Source organism: Mus caroli, unplaced genomic scaffold (assembly GCF_978045245.1).
Source record: "Mus caroli unplaced genomic scaffold, Mus_caroli_1 scaffold_15, whole genome shotgun sequence".
Taxonomy (NCBI): domain Eukaryota; kingdom Metazoa; phylum Chordata; class Mammalia; order Rodentia; family Muridae; genus Mus; species Mus caroli.
Window position 1 is genome coordinate 103,396,484 of NW_028227270.1, and position 23,504 is coordinate 103,419,987.

Here is a 23,504-nt window from a genome sequence, read left to right on the forward strand (position 1 = left end):
ATGAAATTTTCTTACAGTTTGTAATTATTAATTTGGCGGTGTTACATGTGTGAAAGACACTAATCTATCATTAAGATAGCTAACTAATATAAAAACACTGAAATTGAACAAAATGGAAGACAGCATTCAGTGTACTCAAACAAAATCAGTAATGGGTAGTGTTTTCCTTTGCTTTTAACTACTCATTTTTTCCATATAACTCTATGCATTTGTCATTTTCCAAGAGATAGAATTTTTTTTTTAAAAATGGAGCTGATGTATCTTCCTGTTAAATATCGGGTAGAGTTCTTTTCCTTGAAGGTAAGAAATAAAATACTTTTAAAATACTTTTTAAAAATGTCTAAACTTTTGGCATAGATTTAATTTAAAATTGCTCTTCAGGTAGCAACTAATTTAAAAATATAAAATTATTTTCTATTAAGAGCAGAAAACTTTAGTCTATCATTGAATCCTTTTGCTATAATTCTTGAGTCTATGTTGGCCCTGCTATTAAATATCAAAATATAACAAAGAAACACCTTTTTAGAGAATTTGATTTTTGACATTTCTATTAATCTCTACCCAAGTATGGAATTTTGAGTTGTGCTTTTACATGAATTAAGACTTCCTATACTTGCTGAGTGAAAAATTTTCAGTATGTTTATGATGGTGTTTTATAATGCTATGAATCATTTTGTAAGTAATTTGTAGTCAGTTTCTTATGTTACTATTTGCTAACTTGTACTATGTGTGTGTGCATGTGTGTGTGTGTGTATGCACATGAACATGTATATACACATATATATATGGGAGAGAGAGAATCCTTGAATGAAAAAATTTGTGGAGACTGAGTAGAAAATCTTGATGATTTCTAGTAATGTTTCTACCTTCTTACTGAAAAGCTACCTTCCTAAAAGCGTTATAAAGAAAAAGTTGCTACTTCTCTTTGAAGTTCTTATCTACTTAGAGTGAGTGTGTAGAAATTATAGTTTATTTTTATAACTTGTAATATCAACTGACAGTAACTTGTTTTACTTGAATGTTTACAAATATACATGAATAGTGTAAAATAATGATTTAAGATTGGGCAAGATTGCTATTGAATTATTAAGCAGTTCATTTAGTTTGCTTGATTGTCTATAAAAACTTCAGAACTATATTTAATAGAATATGTGGGCCTCGCTATGGCGAAATCAAAGAAAAAGATATTGACTGGGGGAAACGCTGCGTGGATAAATTTGATATCATCGGAATTATTGGAGAAGGTACTTATGGACAAGTTTACAAAGCCAGGGACAAAGACACTGGTAAGGATGTTAAGTTTCGGGTAGAATGTGCTTACTTTCTGTTTTTTCCTCTAATGTAGAGCTTTAAGAATTTCCAAAAGAAGTAAAAATTCTTTGTGCTGTTGCTTAGTCTTAATTTTTATCCTGTATGTTCATTTCCTGTGTCCTCATATCAGTACATGTGGCCACATAACAAACTTTTAAAAACTTTCTTTTAGTATTTGTGATATGTTATATGGCAGAATTTAGGGGAATGTGTTCCTTTTGTGGTGAAATAATTATTAAAACTGTTGCTACCTAGGCTAAAATATTAGTAGTTTAATTTTTCTTTTTGAGGCAAGGTATGTATTTATGTAGCCCAGGCTGCTGTGAAATTTGTGACTCTCCTGCTTTATCTTTTTGAGGGCTGGTGACACAAGCTTGTGTCACCATACTTATTTTTAGGAGTGAAGTTATTTTGTATTAAGTCACATAAAATTTTCTTTTGGCTAACTTTCTCCCATGTATAGAAGTTTACCCTTTGGACAAAACTCTGCATTACTTTTTCTTATAATTAAGAACATGGGGGAAAGTTTTGAAATACCTCCTCCAGAAAAGCAGTTGTGTTAGAAGTCATATTATAGGAGAAGTTAGGTATTTAACTAAATAGTGCATAAAACTAGCTTCCTGCCTCTCCCTCCTACTTACTTACCTTGGGACAGTATTTCTCTGTGTAGCCAAGACTGGCCTGAAACTAAGAGATCTGCTGTCTGCCTCTCCCTTCTGAGTGTTGGGATTAAAGGCATTCATCACTACTGCATGGCAGAACTTACACTGTCTATTTAACATAAACTAAGATTAAAATTGACAGCTGTTTGAGGCCATTTAGTTTAACCACCTTATGGTTAGAAACAAATATAGGCAATTAGAACATATAGTAACCATCGATATTTATAATGTATTATTAATAAGATTAAATTATAACTTTCAGAAGCTTTAATGAAGCATACTACATTATATATAGGAAAACAGTGAAAAAATTTAAAAGAGAATTTTAATGCTTAAGAGGATAAATTTTTTTCCTTAGAAAATTTGTAACATCAGTCTTTTTTACTTTACTTCCAAAGAAGTGGAATGAATATGCCTTTATGGAACTTTTTCTTATGCTGACTGATGCTTAGCCTACTAAGGCTATACATATTCCCACAAAACAACAACCCATCCCCACCCCCCGCCAAACCTCCAAAATCTAAACCATCTGGACCTACACTTAACGTGTAATAACTTTGTGTTTGTTTATATGTCTGATTAATTACATTCTGTCTGATACAAAGCTCACACATACCTAAATTTTAATACTCTGGCTATAGTGACCCTTCCCTCCTTTACACAGAGAAGGTGACAATACGCTCACTCTTTACCATCCTCTTTTCTGACAAGCAATGGATCCATCCCTACCTCATCCTAGCCAACTGCATGCTGCTCAATGCAGTGAAATGCTCCAAAATTTACTTCCTTAAACTACAAATATTATCTAGTACGTTGGACATGAAAACAACTTGTGAATTATAATTTTAAAAGTTAGGAACAGAAATGATAAAAATGTTTAAATTATGAAAAATGGCATTGTCTTTTGATAGCTAGTAACTTGATTTTATTTAACTGTCTAATAGGAGAAATGGTAGCCTTAAAGAAAGTACGTCTGGATAATGAAAAGGAGGGTTTCCCAATTACAGCAATTAGAGAAATTAAAATTCTACGGCAACTAACCCACCAGAGTATCATCAATATGAAGGAGATAGTGACTGATAAAGAAGATGCTTTGGATTTTAAGAAAGACAAAGGTACGTATGCAGACTTCATAGCCAAGTCTTTGAATTCATGTTATTTCCAACTTGATAATTATTTAAGGACTGGGTAAATAAAAATGTTTTCTAATGTCAACCTGTTTTAAAATTTAGTAGAGTTAAAGAACTACATTATTTACTTTGGTGGCTCTTGAGGTTCATGAGTCAGAGAAGTCACATATATTTACCAGTGTTAGAACCCAAGTACTCAGTAGTGACGTTTGCTTTCTCTGAGCTTTGAAACCTGTGTGTGTATGTGTGTGTGTGTGTAATCTTTCTATGTTTTACTAGTTGAGAAATATACTTACATTACATTTTTACACTATAAATGCTGTGAATACACAGAAACTAATTTAAAAAGATGTGTGTGGGGGCATTATGTGTGCTTATGTATGTGTGTGATATACATGCCTGTGCACATGAGCTGAGGCCAGAGGGGATATTGCCTGTCCTGTTCAATCACTGTCTACTTTATTCCACTGAGAACAGGATTTATCACTGAACCTGTCAGCAAGCCCTACTGATCTTCCTGTCTCCCTTTCCATAGAGCTGGGTTTACAGATGCATGTGGCCTTTTGCAGTTTTATTATGTGTTCTGTGGCTTTGAGCTTAAATTCTCATGCTTACTCTGTGAACCATCACCTCAGCCTTCCACTGACACCTTTGACAGTCATGTACCACATTTCTTAAAATATAAGAGCAACATTTTTGAAATACTTTTTCAAATACAGGTTGATATAGGGTTGCTTTTAGTTAAAAAAATATACTGCTAAGAAAAGTTCAACTTATGTTTAAAAATAGCTGCCTTAGGGCACACATTAAATCTAATATAAAATAGAGTGAGTTGGAATGTCTCGTTGTTGTTGCTGTTGCTGCTGCTGCTGTTGTGATAAAATACTCTGGCCAAAAAAGCATCTTAGAAATTGAGGAGTTTATTTTTTTACATTTTCCTTAGACTATATCTACTGAGGGAAGTTAGGGCAGGACCTTAAGCAGAAACTCATAATACGTACGAATAGTGGAGGAATGTTGCTTGCTGACTCTCTTGCTAGTTCATGTTTAAGTAGTTATCTCATACAGCCCAGGACCCCCTGCCTAGAGATGGTATTGTCACAGTGGGCTGGACCCATCAACATCTGTCAGAAATAAAGACCATGCTCCACATGCATTCCTATAGGCCATTTGGTCATGTTCTTAATTGAAGGTTTTCTCTTTCCTGTGCAGTTCTGCTACATCACAGTTTGACAATAAAATCAATCATCATAGTTTACAGTTGAAAATAATACTTAGCCTCTTTATAGGCTGCACATATACAATCTTACTCTTCTGGGATGTACAGTTTTAAATAATTGATAGATCATACATTAATTATGTTATGTAAATCATCCTATTCTTTCTCACATATTTGTGAAGCCCATATTTCTTTTTTTTTTTGTGTGTGTGTTTTTATTTATTTTTTATTAGATATTTTCTTTATTTACATTTCAAATGTTATCCACTTTCCTAGTTTCCCCTCCGAAAATCCCCTATTCCCTCCCCCTCCCCCTGCACCCCAACCCAACCACTCCCACTTCCTGGTCCTGGCATTCCCCTATACTGGGGCATAGAGCCTTCACAGAACCAAGGGCCTCTCTTCCCATTGATGACAGACTAGGCCATCCTCTACTACAAATATAGCTAGAGCCACAAATTCCACTATGTGTTTTCTTTGATTGGTGGTATAATTCCAAGGAGCTCTGAGGGTACTGATTAGTTCATATTGATGTTCCTTCTATGGGGCTTCAGTCCCCTTCAGCTCCCTGGGTATTTCTCTGGCTCCTTCATTGGGGACTTTGTGCTCTGTCCAATGGATGATCTGTGAGCATCCACTTCTGTATTTGCTAGGCACTGGCAGAGCCTCGAAGGAGACAGCTATATCAGACTCCTGTCAGCAGGCTCTTGTTGGCATCTGCCTAGTGTCTGGGTTTGGTGGTTGTTTATGGGGTGGATCCCCAAGTGGGGCAGTCTCTGGATGGTCATTCCTTCAGGCTGTGCTATGAACTTTGTCTCTGTAATTCCATCCATGGGTATTTTGTTCCCCATTCTAAAAAGGAACGAAGTATTCACACTTTGGTCTTCCTTCTTTTTGAGTTTCATGTGTTTTGCAAATTGTATCTTGTATATACAAAGAACTCAAGAAGCTGGACTCTAGAAAATCAAATAACCCTGTTAAAAATGGGGTACAGAGCTAAACAAAGAATTCTCAGCTGAGGAATACCGAAGGGCTGAGAAGCACCTGAAAAAATGTTCAACATCCTTAATCCAGGGAAATGCAAATCAAAACAACTCTGAGATTCCACCTCACACCAGCCAGAATGGCTAAGATCAAAAATTCAGGTGACAGCAGATGCTGGCGAGGATGTGGAGAAAGAGGGACACTTCTCCATTGCTGGTGGGATTGCAAGCTTGCACAACCACTCTGGAAATCAGTATGGCAGTTCATCAGAAAATTGGACATAGTATTACAGGAAGATCCAGCAATACCTCTCCTGGGCATATACCCAGAAGATGTTCCAACTTGTAATAAGGACAAATGCTCCACTATGTTTATAGCAGCCTTATTTATAATAGCCAGAAGCTGGAAAGAACCCAGATGTCTCTCAACAGAAGAATGGATACAGAAAATGTGGTACATTTACACAATGGAGTACTACTCAGCTATTAAAAACAATGAGTTTATGAAATTCTTAGGCAAATGGATGTGTCTGGAGGATATCATCCTGAGTGAGGTAACCCAATCACAAAAGAACACACATGATAAGTACTCACTGATAAGTGAATATTATCCCAGAAATTTGTAAACCCATATTTCTGATTACCTTAGCATTTGACATGGTTTGCCATCTTAACCTTACTTTTTTGCTTCTGAGTGCATAATTGAAAAGAAAATACTTACTGTTTGACATTAGTTAAAATGTTTCAGATTTGAGACTTAGTAATGGCTTACTGAACATCATGACCTTATTAGTAAGTCTTTTATCTCTTCTGAACCTGTTCCTTCTCATTCTTAAAAGGGGATGTACGTATGTATCTGTCTGTCTGTCTCTATCTGTCTTAGTCAGGGTTTCTATTCCTGCACAAACATGATGACCAAGAAGCAAGTTGGGGAGGAAAGGGTTTATTCAACTTACACTTCCATACTGCTGTTCATCACCAAAGGAAGTCAGGACTGGAACCCAAGCAGGTCAGAAAGCAGGAGCTGATGCAGAGGCCATGGAGGGATGTTCTTTACTGGCTTGCTTCCCCTGGCTTGCTCAGCCTGCTCTCTTATAGAACCAAGACTACCAGCCCAGAGATGGAACCGCCCACAAGAGGACCTCCCCCCTTGATCACTAATTGAGAAAATGCCTTACAGCTGGATCTCATGGAGGCATTTCCTCAACTGAAGCTCCTTTCTCTGTGATGACTCCAGCTGTGTCAAGTTGATACAAAACTAGCCAGTACACTGTCTCTCTCTCTCACTATTTAGTAAAATTGGGCTAAGGACCTTAGGAATGAAGTAGAGTACAGTGTAATTTGTTTTGCCTTCATACCTCTTTGCAGACAGATTAGTATATTTGCTCTAACATGCCAAAGTCTCCTGTTTTCGCCTGTCGGGTCACCTCCCTGCTTACTTCTCTAATTTCAAGTTTGCTGGTTTTTATTATGAGCTAAGCTTCAGTTACTTTAGTCTTTGGGGCTCACAAATAGGCCAGTAAACTTTGATGGCTTCAACTCATTAATTGTGATACTCCATGTCTGTACTTCTAACAATAACACACACACACACACTCTCTCTCTCTCTCTCTCTCTCTCTCTCTCTCACACTCTCACCCATCCTGACTCACACCTTCACACCAATTTCTGCAGCGTATGGTGTTATGGAATTGAAATTTAAATGATGGATTTCTTGCTACTTAATATTACTTTATTCATTGGTGAGGCCTTACTCATCTAGTAAGTTTCCAACTTCTAGTAGATTGACACACAATTTAAAGTAAGTCCTCTACTAAAATTTTAAAACAACCTTCTCAATAACTAAAAATAATTACTTGCTTATTTTCTTTACAAAAATAGAAGCTGTACCTATTTTGTTGGGGTCCTACGAACCAGAATCAACCAGGACAAAAGTTGCTAAGTGAATAAATGAGCTTTGCTTTATAATACTGTCCTAACTTTGAGAACATCTGAAAAAAAACTAGTAGTGACTTTGAAAGAATCACCAGCAGTCTTCCTTGTATTCTGTTCTTGGTTATAATTCTTTTGCCTTATTAAATTATAAATTCTCTGAAACCTCATTTTTTAAATTCTACTACAATTCACCCAATTTTTGAAACATAAATTTTCATAGATTTTGATGCCTACTTCAAGATATCTATTATTACTCAGATTAAAAACATAAAAATGTACTTTAAAAAATAGTGTTTTGGTACTTGAAATTACTGACATACATCCTAAGATAGCCAAATTCTGCTATTCCAGCCATTGTGTGTTCAATGAACTATGGTGCTTTTACTATATTAGCATTTAAGTATTTAGGAAATATGAGTACTCTTTATATTCGTAATTTGTTATAAATCAAGGAAAGAAACTGGGTATATAGTAGGGAGCAGACCTGTAATTCTAGCACCTAGGAAGCAGAAGCAGAGGCAGGTAGATCTTTCTGAGTAGAAGACCATCCTGGTCTATGTAGATGAGTTCCACGCCAGCCAGTGTTATAAAGTGAGTATTTAAACATCATAGATTAACTGAACAAAGGAGTGATTTATATCTTGATAGAATGTACAGTATAAGGTTTCATTACACTACTCAGAAGGGATAACCTAAAATATGAATTGTTTATCTCTTGAAATTTTTATCTAATCATTTCAGACCATGACTGGTGAAGAGTTAACTGAAACATGGGTTAAGGAAGGGCTCCTGCTGTAAATTCTTATATATAGACCAGCATGCCCAAATTGTTTCAACTTACATATCATCTAGAAAATAGGTGGTATATGTTCTTGCAGCTTCTACTTAGCACCATACCGGTATTAGTCAGGGCAATTGCAGTAGAAAATGAAATAAGATAACCAGGTGTACTAGCTAGTTTTGTGTCAACTTGACATAGCTGGAGTTATCACAGGGAAAGGAGCTTCAGTTGAGGAAATGCCTCCATGAGATCCAGCTGTAAGGCATTTTCTCAATTAGTGATCAAGGGGGGAGGTCCTCTTGTGGGCGGTTCCATCTCTGGGCTGGTAGTCTTGGTTCTATAAGAGAGCAGGCTGAGCAAGCCAGGGGAAGCAAGCCAGTAAAGAACATCCCTCCATGGCCTCTGCATCAGCTCCTGCTTTCTGACCTGCTTGGGTTCCAGTCCTGACTTCCTTTGGTGATGAACAGCAGTATGGAAGTGTAAGTTGAATAAACCCTTTCCTCCCCAACTTGCTTCTTGGTCATCATGTTTGTGCAGGAATAGAAACCCTGACTAAGACACCAGGTTAAAAGAGATGCAAAACCATTTTGTGTGTGTGTGTGTGTGTGTGCGTCCATTACAGGCAAGTACAATGTGTGCTTGTGCACATTATGGACAAGATAAAGAGCAATAAACATAACCAATTATGTTCAGAGGATAAAACATCTAAGAATAAATTGATAGAAAAGGCAAGGATTGTAACTTGAAAGGTGAGAAAAACCATTGAAAGTATTAAAAATATTAAATAGAAAATATTCCATTTTTAAAGCTTAGAAGAATTAATCTTATTTAGAAAGCACCCTCCCCAGTTTATCTTCATCATTATTACAGCCTTTCTTAGAATTAGAGGTGGCTTTTTTCGACTTTTTTTAAATTGGAAATTTTTAAAAATGTAAGAATTACATTTATTTGTTTGTCGGGAGGAGGCTGCCTCTGTGTGTGTGTAGAGGTCTGAGGACAACTTGGTGATAGTAATTTCCTTATACCATATGGGTCCTGGAGAATCAAACTCCGGTTTCAGGGCTTGGCATTGAGTGCCTTACCCGCTGAGCTGTTTTATGCCATATGGATTTTTAAATACTGACAAGAAGATTATAATATTTATGTAAGTACAAGATCTAGAGTAGTCTATAGCTGGTCATTGCTACTTTGTGGTTTTTTTTTCTTCCCACTTTTATTCCACATGGTTTCATCCCTTATCACTAGATAGGGAAAGGAGAGGGAGGGAGAGAGATCCTTGAATCTAATTTCTTTCTCGTTTCTTCTTTGAGCACAATTACTAACAAACCACAACCAACAACCCCCTACCTCATCTTTGGGGATCTGGAATTTATATGCCCTCTGAAAAGTTCTCAGAATTCCAAATGTTACACAATCACAAAAAATACCTGCAGCTGGCAAAACCACACCCCTGCTATATAGCACAAGGCAAATCATAGTCAGCTGCTGCGAAGCAGCCCCCATATCCTCATACCTGGAATCAAAATGAAAGCATATTCTCATTGCATTTCTGTGGGGTATTTTATTTTATTTTTTGAGACAGGGTTTCTCAGTGTAGCCCTGGCTGTCCTAGAACTCACTCTGTAGACCAAGCTGGCCTCCAACTCAGAAATCTGCCTGCCTCTGCCTCCCAAGTGCTGGGATTAAAGGCGTTCGCCACCACGCCCGGCTGTGTTTTTTAAAGAAACTAAAATTCCAGAATTTTCACTATTACAGTCAGTAGGATCTGAGAAGGAAGAAGAAAGGTGAGTGCATTAAATTTAAATCTTTACTGCAGGGTTAAAGTGACGTAACTGTCTGGCACTACCATTAGCAGTTAATTAATGATTATAAAAGATTTTATACTCATAAATCAGTTGACTCTAGTATTTGGGTTAGACTAAAGTGCTAAGTGTTGTTAGATGACATCAGCAGCACACAGAGTGAAGGAAAACAATAGTACAGAAAACTTCAGGAAATTGCATGGTGACGCACACTTTTAATCCCAGCACTCGGGAGGCAGAGGCAGGCAGATTTCTGAGTTGGAGGACAGCCTGGTCTACAGAGTGAGTTCCAGGACAGCCAGGGCTACATAGAGAAACTCTGTCTCGAAAGAACCAAAAAAAAAAAAAAAAAAAAAAAAAAGAAGATGGGTAAATAGCCAAGAATCACGTGGACAAAAACAAACCAAAAAACACTTCCGCATGATAGCTATTTGGGAAATATAACTCAAGCCATAGTAATTTGCTAGCTCATACCCATTAGGATGCTTTATGAAACAGAGCAAATTCAGCATAGAGATTTTATTCATACACACACACTCTTTGACCAGGATGGTTAAATGCACTGAGACAAAAAAAAGTAGTGTCTGTGGAGCTTAGAAGGGTAGGAGACTTTTATTTCGTACTTGGCAGTCAGAGAAGTCTAGTTGTGCAAAGATGGGAAGAATTACAGAGGTGAGTGGTGGTGGTGTTTGTGCCACTGTGTGAATGTAATTATCTTTGAACTGTATACCTAAAAATAATTAATATGGGGAGTTTTGTTATTAATAATTTACAAAAAAGTATTTTCTTCCCCTTGTACTCTGTTTTCCTCTTCTGGAAAAAGAGTAATAATTAAGTTTATTGTGGTCTTTTAATGTGAAGGACTTTCTAAGATAGTAACACACACACACTATATATATATATATATATATATATATATATATATATACACACACACACACACACATATGTAAATTTTAGTGGTAGGTTGATAAGAACAAAATGAGATCGCTAGTAGAAACAATTATTTTTTATTAGGAAGGAAGGATAGAGATTGAAGAAGTGAATAGTTTTAATCTGTAGTACAAGAACAATATGAAGATCAGACATACTTATGACAATCAGAAGTTAACTTTTAAAAATATACCTTTGGGGGCTGGGGAAGTGGCTCATTGGGTAATACTTGCTTTGCAACCATGAACACTTAAGTTTTAATTCCAACACCCTTGTAAATCCATTCATGCCTATAATCCCAGCATAGGGCTTTTCACATAGGTGTATTTAGACTTGAGTTCTTTGCTAAACAATAACCCAGGTATATGAGCTTGTTGGCCAGCCCGCCAAGCTATTTGAAATGGGGCGCTTCAGGTTCAGTGAAAGCTCCTGTGTAAAGTTATAAGAGAGTAGTTGAGAAATACATAAGTATCTGGTCTCATGTATACATACGTGCTGCCACCAACAAAATATAGCCTTTCTGGATGCATAGAAGTCTCTAATTATTAGAACTAAAAATTGTCAATAAAAATAAAAAACAAGCTGCCAAGATGTCTCAGCAAGGTGTTGCTTGCAAAGTGGGAAAGAGGTATAAAGGTAAGTTATGAATTCTGATGACATGATATGATACTTTGAACATAATAAATATATAACAAATGATCTTTTTTAATTTACTGTTTTAATTTGGATTTTCCAAAATTAAAAGATTATTTTTATAATACTGCTTATAATAAACAATACAAGCAATTTATGTACTAATAGGAATAAAGGATGCCAACATACATTACCACTGGGAAATGGTATGGGGCCATTAAAAACATGTCAAAACTAAGTTAAGAAAAAAATGTTTCTGATAGGAGTTTGTTGGGTCTCGAAGCAGTCTGGAAGAAAATTTCCCCCACCAATCTTTTTTCTTTTCTCTGTGATATTATATCATTTCTCCCTTCAAATCTTCTTCAACTCTTCTGTAGTAACTGTTGAGGGGGGAGAACTTCTCACTAATTATTGCATCAAATATTTCTTCTGTCTCTTTCTCTTTTCTTTTAAAGCCTTGAAAGAATGTTAACATTTGTGATTGTTTTATGGTCCTTGGATGTTCTGCTTTTTTTGTATTCCCCTATCCCATCCCACCATACACATTCGCTTCCGAACATTTCTATTCAAACATCTTTGTACTCAGTGATTCTTTCCTTGGAAATTTTGCTACAGTTATGAATCATGAGGTAAATAATCTGTTTTTTTTTTCAAGTAGTCTTAGGTGACCCCTATGAAAGGGTTGTTCAACTTCTAAAGGGGTGGTGACCCATGGGCTGAGAACTACTGTTCTGGGCTTATTGTTTACTCTTTACTGACTTTATTGGAGGCAAATATACATTGTTTTCATGAGCATTTTGGCACAGGACTTGTAGTGATGAAAATTTATCTGCCTATTTCTCTAACTTAGAAATAGTCTCATTTGTTTGTCTTACTACTGTTTTGTCCTGTGAACTGCTGTTGAGGAGTGTTTTCCCCCATTCTCACTGTAGGGAATTATTTTCAACAAATAGTTCTGTTTTTATTTCTTAGTTCTATAATTGATATACTTGGTTTTTTGTTTTTTTTATGTTGGTGGCCATTCTTTGGATACTTTTTTATCTTGCTGTGTCTGGGTAGGTGTTCAGTCATTCTACCACCACTTACTAAGAAGACCATCTAACTGAGTGAAATACCTTTTTGTGTTCTGTCCCTTTATTTCCCTCCTGTCTCTTTTTTGAGACTGAGGGACTGGCGTAGGTGGGTGTATGTATGATGTAGGTACCTGTTTATTGGGGATGTTAAGTGTGCGTGAAAGCCAGAGGTCATTATCAGGTGTCTTCTTAAATTGCTCTCTACTTTAGTGTTTGAGACAGGATTTCTCATTGTCAGCTAGTCTGGCTGGCCAATAGCTCTCGTGCTTCCCAACACTGGCATTAAAGTCAGTGCCGCTGTGCCTTGCACATATGAGCTGGGGATCTGGTGTCAGGCCCTCATGCTTGCCTATCACCTAAGCTATCTCCCAGCATCACAGTCTATTCTACAGTAAAAGTTTAGTGTGGACTTGGTATATTTTTTTTAAGAATTACTTATTTTATGTGTATGAGTACACTGTCGCTGTCGTCAGACATGCCAGAAGAGGGCATTGAATCCCATTACAGATAGTGTGAGCCACCCTGTGGTTGCTGGGAATTGAACTCAGGACCTCTATGAGCCATATCTCCAGCCTTTACAGAAATAATTTACATTATAATTAAAAAATTTTAAAATAGGAATGTAGAACCATTCTTACTATATACCTTTTTTCTTTCAGATGTTTTTGTTCTTAGTTATTTTCCTGTATGATATACATTGTAGAGAAAAATCTTTCATGTACTTGTTGCTTTTGCTGTTATAAAATATCCGGACAAAAATAAAGGGGGAAAAAGTTTATTTTGGCTTACAGTTGTGAGGGAATGTGGTCCAGCAGGGTGGGGATGGTATGGCAGGTCAGTGAGGAAGCAGGATGATCACATGTAACTAACAGATTCCATTAAATAGTGACTCAGGAATATCACTAGAAAACAATACGAACAGGGAAAAGACAACTGGGAAATACTGTCCACAATATAAAAAGGTAAACATCCTTAATATAAAAGAAGGCCTTATAAACCATACCCTGGAGGCAGTGAGAGGGAAGCAGAAGTGAAAGCAGTCTATAAACCTCAGAGCCTGCCCTTGTTGATGTACTTACAAGATTCTACCTCTTAAAGATTCCATAACTTTCCTAAACAGTGCTGTTAACTTGACATCAAGTGTTCCAGTACATAGGCCTAGGAGGCCAGTTTAGCATTTACAGCACCACACTGATAAATTTTAGAAATTGGGCTTTTGCATAATTTACAAATTAATTTGGGAAGATTGGTATTTTTGAACTGTGCCCTTTTTTGTGTATGTGTGTTTTCTGCATTAAAAGGGAGTTTAAAAACCTTTCAATTTAAATAGCTATTATTAATGGGTTCTATTTTATCTTTTAACTGGTAGCCAATATCAATGAGTATTGTATGTTACACTATTTTTCTACATTTTTTTACTCTTTCTAATAATCTTCCATTGAACTTAATGGTTTCCAAGAATGGAATACCATCTTGTCTTATTTCACTTCCTAGGCCTTTCAGTCATAGCTACTTGATAGAAGTAAGCTTTCTATTTCAAATTTAAAATGTTACCTAATAATTATGTTACAGAATGGAACAGGTGAAATTATTCAATTTTAATAACTTGTAACTCAGTGTGTAGTACATTGATTTCAATGTACAGTCAATTTATCATAAATTATTAAAGATTGTTTCTAAATTTGTGTGTCTGTGCACATGTGTGTATGTGGATGTTCATGGCAGCCAGAAGAGGATGTATCCCCTAGAGCTGTAATTACAGCCACTTGATATGAGTGCTGAGAATTGAACTCAGTTCTACAAGAGCAACAAGGACTCTTAATCATTCAGCTCTCTCTAGCCTATTTTTTTCCTTCCTTCCTTCCTTCCTTCCTTCCTTCCTTCCTTCCTTCCTTCCTTCCTTCCTTCCTATTTCTTAACTTTTTTTTTTTTTCCCCGAGACAGGGTTTCTCTGTGTAGCCCTGGCTGGCCTCGAATTCATAAATTCGCCTGCCTCTGTCTCCCAAGTGCTGGGATTAAAGGCATGTGCCACCACTGCCCGGCTATTATCCATTCTTATTCTTTATTATTAGTAGTATTATATATCTGAGACAAAGTCTTGCTGTGTAATAACCAGTTTGGCCTTGCATTTGAGAATTTTCTGTCTGTGCTTCATTCCTCTGTACTTAATACCTAACTCAGTGTACTGTATTACTGACATATTTATTTTTGTTTTATATTGAGTATTAGAAATCTGGTGCATACTTAAAACATTTTTTGACTAAGCCATAAGTGCTTAGTAGCTATCTATGAGCTCCTGGCTAACTCTTTGGGTTGTGCAATTGGAAATGAAACATAACTTGTAAATATTTATACTATGTTTCCCCCTATATACCTGTGTTAATATTGTATGCTCTCTTGAAATCTTTTTGTTTAAATGCCATATTGAACATTTGGAGTTGTAATGAGATTAAGCATCTTTAATGTTGTTTTAAACACAGACTTTTTTGAATATTGGAGGCTCCATTTAACCTGATACAGAACTGTGGATGACTTTGAACTTTTCTCCTTTTACCTTTAAAGTATGAAGGTTACCTGCACACACCATTTTGTCATCTGACATCCATTTTATTTCTCATCTTGTGCTATGGGATAAATTTCTTTTGTACTGGTTTATAAGGCCTTCTTTTATATTAAGGATGTTTACTTTTTTATATTGTGGACAGTATTTCCCAGTTGTCTTTTCCCTGTTTGTATTGTTTTCTAGTGGTATTCCTGAGTCACTATTTAGTGGAATCTGTTAGTTACATTTTTATTGGTTTCTCTGTGATGGTACTGCTTATCTCCCTATGGATTATAATTTTATCTAAATGAGATTTTTCTGTTACTTTATAATTTATTTATTAACGTTTCCATAATTAATGGGTAAACATTTATAATTTGTTTTCTGGTGTGTATTTTCTTTCACTGTTCTGTCTTTATCTAAGTATGACAGGGCACATTAATTTCTTATAGGGCAAAGTGTATTTTCAACAGTGTTTGGATGATGATCAAATACAGTTTCTTCACGGTGAATTTGATAGTTACTTTGTCAAGTTAATGCCCATTCCCCAGGCAAAATAATAAAAACTAGCCGCTAGTTTTTTTTTTAAATTGAAATTACGTTATAGTATTTTCTGTTTTGATGTTTAATTCTTGTTGCAATTTAGTTCTTGTCATTTGTGTTTTCCTGTTTCTGCAGTATTATTAAAACTTTTTTTTTTTTTTGTGAGAGTGTGTGCTTATGTGGAGGAGGCTGAGGAGGATGATGGCTGTCTGCTCTCTTCAAGTAATTTTTCCTGAGATAAGTTTCTTACTGGCTCTGAAGCTTCTTAAATTTTACATATTAACATCTACATAAAGTTAGTAACCATGAAGATTTTTTCTCAGTGCCTAGCATTCTCTTGTAAATATGCGTGGTTCCTGTCTTCAGAGAGGTACTATAACAAATGTTTAGAAGGCATTCTTTTATTGTATCATTTTTGAAAGTTCTTTGCTCTGTTTAAAGTTAGGAGCTGATTGTGAATTGTGTTGAGTGTCTTCTTTGGCATAATACTGGCTTTTCTCTTCTCACAGATGATGACATGGTTTTTGTTAGTTTTTTCTTTTTCTGTTTTGGTTTTTCAAGACAGGGCTTCTTTGTAGATATGGCTTTCCTAGAACTCACTCTGTAAAGCTTTGCTTGATTGTAATGTTTGTTTATTTAGCTTTGGATTCAATTTGTATAAGTTTTATTTAAGAGTTTTAAACACTGTATAAAGTTGTAATTTTTATACTTTCAAATATAGTCTTATATAAACAAAATTAATATAAATCACCTAAAGATGACTTTGGTCTATTTGGGCTTATATTCTTGTATTAAAAGCAGTTCTTTGTACAACTTATTAATATTCTTTGGACCATACAAATTTTATTCAAAATTTTTTCTGAAAAACAATTTGCCTGATATAGGGAAGAATGTAATCAGATCAAAAACTAAATAATGTGGAAATTAGCAGAGGTGATCTGTATCATAATGGCTCTCAGAAGAAAACTGCTTTTGCTGATTTCTTGAGACACATCGTTTTTTTGATAATAAGTTCTGAGAGGGTAAACGAATCTTACAAATAAATGACAAAGAAGTTATTTTCAAGGGTCAATTCCATTTTACCAGTATTTTATCAAAGTCATTTGAACCTCTAGATAGATTATAGGATTAAAGCCTTTAATATGTTAATTATTCTCATTCTCAGGTGCATTTTACCTGGTGTTTGAATATATGGACCATGATCTGATGGGACTGCTGGAATCAGGCTTGGTTCATTTTAATGAAAACCATATAAAATCTTTTATGAGACAGCTCATGGAAGGCCTGGATTATTGTCATAAGAAGAACTTTTTGCATAGAGATATTAAATGTTCAAATATCCTTCTAAATAATAGGTATGGATATGAAATTTATGTTTTTAAAGTGTTAATGTAATATATAACTTCCTATAAATTAGGTTTATTATAATTTCTTGGGTAAGGAACAGCAGTCAGTTAGTATTGCCTCCACAGTTGTTCTCCAGTAGCTCCAGTAATGATTTGCAATGTACATATGTCCTTTTTGTTTGGTATTCTTCCAGATAATTGGAAGTGAATCAATCTAATCATGAATAAAATGATTTCAGCTTTAGGTTTTTGTACAGATTTTACAAAACAAAATTAATTTAAAAAATTATTTGTAACGAGTGGGTGTTTGCTTGCATGTGTGTCTGTGTACAATGTCTACAGTGCCTGTGGAAGCTAGAAGTGGGTGTAGATACATTGGAACTGCAGTTACAGACGTGTGTTAGCTACCAAGTGGGTTCTGGGAATGGGACCCTGGTTTTCTGAAAGAGCAGCCAGCATTCTGCTTCTGAGTTATTTCTTTGTCCTTATCCCCATCTCCAAGCATTAGATTTTTTTACATGTATTTTAAAAATATGTATATGTAAGGTTTATGGTAAATATCTTAAGAATCAGCATACTTCTAGCATTATTCTTGTACTTAGTATTACTTTTAAAATTTGAATAAAACATGCACCACCTGGTTTTAAATGGTAGAAAATAATTTGTGCACCCTAACCTTTTAAGAGCTAGAAAATTAAACATAAATTTCAAATAATGTGATTTAGTTCTTGGGCACTATTTGAATAAGTACTTCTAGACCTAAATGTCATTTGAGGTACTTTTCTAAGTAGGAACTGAAGGGGACATGAGATACTGTTACACTAGCACCATTAAGTGTGTTGGGCCCTGTTGGAGGGTTGCTTTAGACTAACCTCACTACTGCATCTTTTTAATAGTACCTAGGGATATAAGGCTCTTTATAAAATAAGGTAGTATTTGTGTAGCTTATTTAAAATGTAAATGTTGTATAAATAGTTGGTACAGTATTAGGTAGGAAATATTAACACACATGACATGAGGACAATATGGTCCCTCCAGTAGTTTTGATCTATATCCAACTGAATCTGAAAATTAAGAACATGTAGATATGTATGATTGAATGGACCCATAACAACAATAACAAGAAACTATCCAAAGCAAAACACTAGTTGTTACGTTGTACATTTTCCCATTAGTTCCCATTACCTTGCCTGAGGTATAGCAGTGCAATGAGAGAATTTATGTGTTTTTTTTTTGTTTGTTTGTTTGTAATGTGTTTTCATTGAGCCCTGGAATAGAATATTAAGTATATATAATCAAAATCATGGTAAACTAATGCTTTTTTATTTTGTCTTATTCCTGCCAGAGGACAGATAAAACTTGCAGATTTTGGACTTGCTCGTTTATATAGCTCAGAAGAAAGGTAAGAGCACCTTGAAACAAATAATTTTAAGCAGTAAGTTCAGTTTTAAAAGCTATATTTAGAATATTAACTTTTAAAAATTTTATGTGTATGAGCCTTTGGCTATGTGTTTGTATGTTCACCTTATGCATGTCTTGTATCTGTGGAGTTGGAAGAGGGCCTTTGGATCCACTGAGACTGGAGTTAGAGAGAGATGTGAACTACCATGTGGGTGCTGGGAACTGAACCTAGGCTGTCTGAAAAAGCAACACGTGTTCTAACTGGTGAGCTATCTCTCCAGCCCTGATTCTTTTTCTTTTTATTTAACATTTTTGTTTCCTAAATAATGAAAATTAAAAAAAACCAAACAAACCTAGTTTGGCTTTCTTAATCTTACAGTTTTGTTTTCAGTTTTTAAATAAATTTAATTTTCAAATGGTGAATAAATTAAAATTTCTATTAAAATGTATGGCTCTTAATATGAGTGCAATAAACTTTAAATTTTAAAACTTAATACATTTTTAATACAGATCAAGACATTAAGGATTTTATTTGTGTATTTAATAATAAAGTTTGGTATGTACTTTATAAATAGTACATTTAAATTCTAAACATTTGTTTTTTTTTAATTTTAGACTTCACCTTTTTTGTTTTACTTATATCTATTTACAGTAGTGTGTTTTTTCCAAACTCACTAGAACTATTTAAACAAGCAATTGTGAAGGAAGTTCAGTGTATGAGATAGAGACAGATGGAGCTTCTCTGGCTAAACTTGGGGTTGTATATCTGATTGGTTCCCTTTGTGTCTGGTTGTAAAGGAATAAGACTCTTGTAGAATTAATACAGACTTTCAAAATAAAATATTTTGTTGAAATAATGATTTTATGTAAATAAGCTATAGGATTGATTTGATTTAATAAATTTAGTATAGCTGATTCCTTTCTAGTTTTTATTTATATATTTGTTTAATCAAAATTATTTTGTGAATTCAGTAATAAGCTTTTAAAATTATTTATAATGGGTATATCAAGTTACATTGCTTTGAATTATGAATAACATTGTAGAATGGCTAATGCAGGATTAGCCAGTGTCTTATCTCAGTTTTTTTATTGGTGGCTAGAACACTTAAGATCTGTTTATTTTCAAGAAGACACTGAATTGTTATTAGGTTTATCAAGTTGTTTGCTAAATATCTTGAACTTAGTCTTCTTATCTAACTAAAGATTTTATATTTTTTGAACAACTCTCAGTCTTCAATACACAACTCTTAGCAACTAACCATTCTTATACACACACACACACACACACGAGATCATGTGATCTATGTCTTATGTGCCTGGCTTATTTACCTTAATGTCCTTCAGGTTCATCATATTGTTACAGTGTGTAACAACAAAGCATGTATTATTTTTTATAAAATATTTTATTAGAAATTTGCTCATATACTGTACTTTGGTCATATTCTTTACACTCCCCCTCTCCCAGATCCACCTCCCTGTCTACACAAATTCATGATATTCTAATGTGCATATATACCATATTTCTTCATCAATTCTTCTTTTTTAAAAGATTTATTTATTTATTATTATATATAAGTACAATAAAACTGCCTTCAGACACTCCAGAAGAGGGTATCAGATCTCATTACGAATGGTTGTGAGCCACCATGTGGTTGCTGGGATTTGAACTTGGGACCTGCGGAAGAGCAGTCAATGCTCTTAACCGCTGAGCCATCTCTCCAGCCCCTCATCAATTCTTCTGTTGTTGGACACATTCAGTTGTGTTGACAGGGTCAAGGAGCTATAGAGTTCAGCTTTTAAATTCTTTTTCTTATATAAAATAAAAGAGTCTCACAATATAACCCAAGCTGGCCTTGAACTAAGGGACCCAACTACTTCTACCTCCCAAGTGTTGAAATTAAATATGTATACCTCTGTATTTGGTGCTAAATTTTTAAATATTTCTACCATATAGTAATGTATCTTTTGGTAGAATTTGTGAAGAAAATGGTCTTAATGTTACTTAGTCTAAAATTTTACTTGAATAATAATTTTTAAAGGTTTTAACTAATCTGGCTATTTGGGAGGAATTTTGGTTAATTAATTGATTCTATTTTCTTAATCTCTTGATATTTCACCTTAGTTTTATTGTCCTTAATGTAACTTAACTATCATGCTTGAGTGTTTTACGTCTATTCTTCTTACTTTCTTATGTTTCATCCTAATTTATTAATCTTTTACAGCTAATAGGTTACTTATTGCATTTGGAATAGATGTCCCAGACAAAATTATTGCATAGTATATACATACATATATGATATCTATCTTTGGCACTATATATATGTAGTATATATGTTGCATACATATAGTGTGTATATATATATGTGTGTGTGTATATGTGTGTATATATCAAAAATGGGCAGTTCACTGACATGATCTCTGTTGTGGTGGATTGATGTAGGAATTTTCAGGCTAGAGAAATTTACAACCCTGTAATTTTGAATCTTACAGTTATGCATAGTAAATTCTTTTTTGGGGGGGCAGTCAAATTAATGAGAAAAATTTTGTATCACTTATTTTATAAGCAAACATACCATCTTTGAGGGAGTTGTTCCTTTAGATATCGCCTCCCCGCCCCATTTGCATTTTTTAAAAGTGTTTTTAAAATTTACTGGAGAAATCTACTTTCCCATAGGACAAAAAAGTATTTTGCACAAAAGTTTTAATTTACTGCTTTTTCTAGAGAAAATATTAGTGCATTTATTATTACTGTTTTAAGTTTGAAGAAATAAAATAGTCCTAAATTGAGAGACTTTTGTTGGTTGTCTTTTCATTACCCTTAAATCAGTTGTAAAATCCTGTTTCTTGAGATAAGGTCTCACTGTGTAGCCCAGGTGGGCCTCAAACATGCTTTGTAGTTTAGCTTGTTCTTGTATAGGCCTCCTGATGGTACCTCTGCCACTGTACTGGGGTAGCTGTGAAATATTGGTTAAGCTAGTTAATTAATTTCATGACTCTATGTTATGATGATGGATTTAGTATCTCCAAAGTTGCTCGTGGAGGAGATGGCTCACTTGCAGAGGGCCTAGGTTTGGTTTCTAGCAACCATGTGACACCTCACTATACTATCTGGAACTCCAGTTTCAGGGTATCGAATGCTGTCTTCTGATTCTGGCCTCCATGGGCATTAGGCATGCACATGGAACACATATAGACACGCAAGCCAAACTATCACACCCTCAAAAAAGAACAAGACTTCACAGTTTCATATACTGGGCTTGAAGTGTTGCTCAGTAGTAGAGCCCCTATGTGGTGTGTTTGAGATCGCCAGCTCAACCCACAGAACTACCAAAACCAAAATGCTGTAAGTTGTGACGTACAAAGTACTCAAACTAATGAGCAAACACAAATATCTATTAATGCTTCTAAAAGTTGCCATTATCAAGAGAAAACTTCCTTAAATGGTAACCAAAGTCTGCTGCATTTCTCTGATCCCCTGAAGAGGGAGAGGGAGAAAAGGGTTTTTAGAACTTTTGCTAACACCCCTCCCTTCCCAGGCAGAACATGTTAAAAGCAATGGTGCCACCTAGTGGCTGTTCCAATCTTGCCATTTGTCCAGGTACTTGGAGAAATTATTCAGCATTATGGCTCATTGTTCTTAAATCTTGAATTGATGTCATTTTAGAGAGGAAACTTTTGTTCTTTATGCTTTAAAATATCAAATGTGGTTTTGAGAGAAGGGGACCCTGACATTCAGAATGGTCCTAATGTGTAGCAGGGAACTTTGGGATTCCGGGTAACGCTGAGGATCTTTTGGGGAGGCTTAAGACAAGAAAATACTACAGAGTGATACACATAACAGGACACAGTACCCTTCAACAGTATTTACAGTGCCAGTCTTACTCAGATCGATGACTTAATTGGAAAATCAAAATGAAATTGCAGTTCTTTCTGTCCTCATGTATTCTGTTTTGATTATGTAAAGTGAGAAAGGCAACTAAATTTTCTAGCAGTGTCCTGAGTCCCACCACCCTCCTGGAACCTACCACCCACATTTCCCCTACTACAAATCTAATACTTTTTCATGTTCTCAAGCATATGTGTTTGTTGCACATCTCCACTAAAGTGCTGTGCATATCTTAAGCCAGGTAACTTGCCTTGGTAATAATTATGCCAGAAAAAAATTACTTGAAGCGAAAGTCCTCTGAGATGGTTACAAGTTAAAATACATGGCTTTTTGTTTGTTCACATTACCAGTACCCAATAGAGTTAGGAAGTAGATCTGGATTTATTGACAGAAACACTGTTTTCTGTAGTGCTTTCTAGCTAAGTCCTTGGACCATACCTTGATCTTGTGAAGTATCTTTTTCAGGTATCGAGCACTAGGGGCCTCGCCAGGTTTCTTTAAATGGTACCATTAGGTAAACAACAATTTTTTTGTAGTTATCTTATAGCAATGGGTTTGCTGAACTTACTTAGTGTTTTGTCTGCATGTATGTATATACACCATGTGTATGTGCAGTAGCCAAGGTGGTTAAAAGTGAGTGTTGGATACCCTGGAATTGGAGTTATAGATAGTTTTGAGCTGCCATGTGGGTGCTGGAATTTGGACCTGGGTTCTCTGAAGAGCTGCCAGTGCTCTTAACTCCTGAGACATCTTCAGCCCCAGATTTGTTGAATTTAACTGGCTTTGTCCTCCCACCTCTCCAGTCAGAATATATGTTTTAACTATAGTTTTCTAGAAGTGGATTAACAAATTATATTATTTTTCACTTTTTTCCATAATCACATTTGATTCTGTTGTATTTAGGTAGTGTTTCATACTAAACTAGGACACCAAAAATGAAAAAAAATTGACATAATTACATTAAGGGCTTTAAAAAAAAGCATTTTGTTGTTGTTTCTGTCCCATCAGATATTGCATCACTTTTCAATATGATAATGTCAGCTGCCTTTTCAAAAATTAATAAAAGTACTTACCCAGTATGCTCAAGGTACTGGATTTGATTCCTAGTTAGTTTTAGGTTTATAAATCAAACCCAAAGTCATCAGTGGTTTACTTAATAATAGCAAAATTGGAACTTGCTGGCTTTTAGACCCTTTTATTTCTCAAGTATGTATAAAGTTCAGTTTTGCCATCTGCTAATAAGAGCTCATTGGACTTACTGTTTTAATTTATAACAGAGGGAGTTTTTATCTGTGTGACCGCCTTTGATGGAAATTGCTTAGAA

At 35.1% G+C, this 23,504-nt stretch overlaps 1 protein-coding gene across 4 annotated transcripts in view; it reads left to right on the forward strand.

The window, feature by feature from the left end:
• Nucleotides 1–23,504, forward strand: part of Cdk13 (cyclin dependent kinase 13) — an 87,548-nt gene that overhangs the window by 38,924 nt on the left and 25,120 nt on the right. For all 4 annotated transcript variants that reach the window (XM_029468532.2, XM_029468533.2, XM_021179986.3 and 1 more), the window contains exons 4-7: nt 1,147–1,286; nt 2,918–3,088; nt 16,713–16,902; nt 18,239–18,295. In XM_029468532.2, the coding sequence (XP_029324392.1) occupies nt 1,147–1,286; nt 2,918–3,088; nt 16,713–16,902; nt 18,239–18,295 (558 nt within the window). The remainder of the gene's footprint in view (nt 1–1,146; nt 1,287–2,917; nt 3,089–16,712; nt 16,903–18,238; nt 18,296–23,504) is intronic.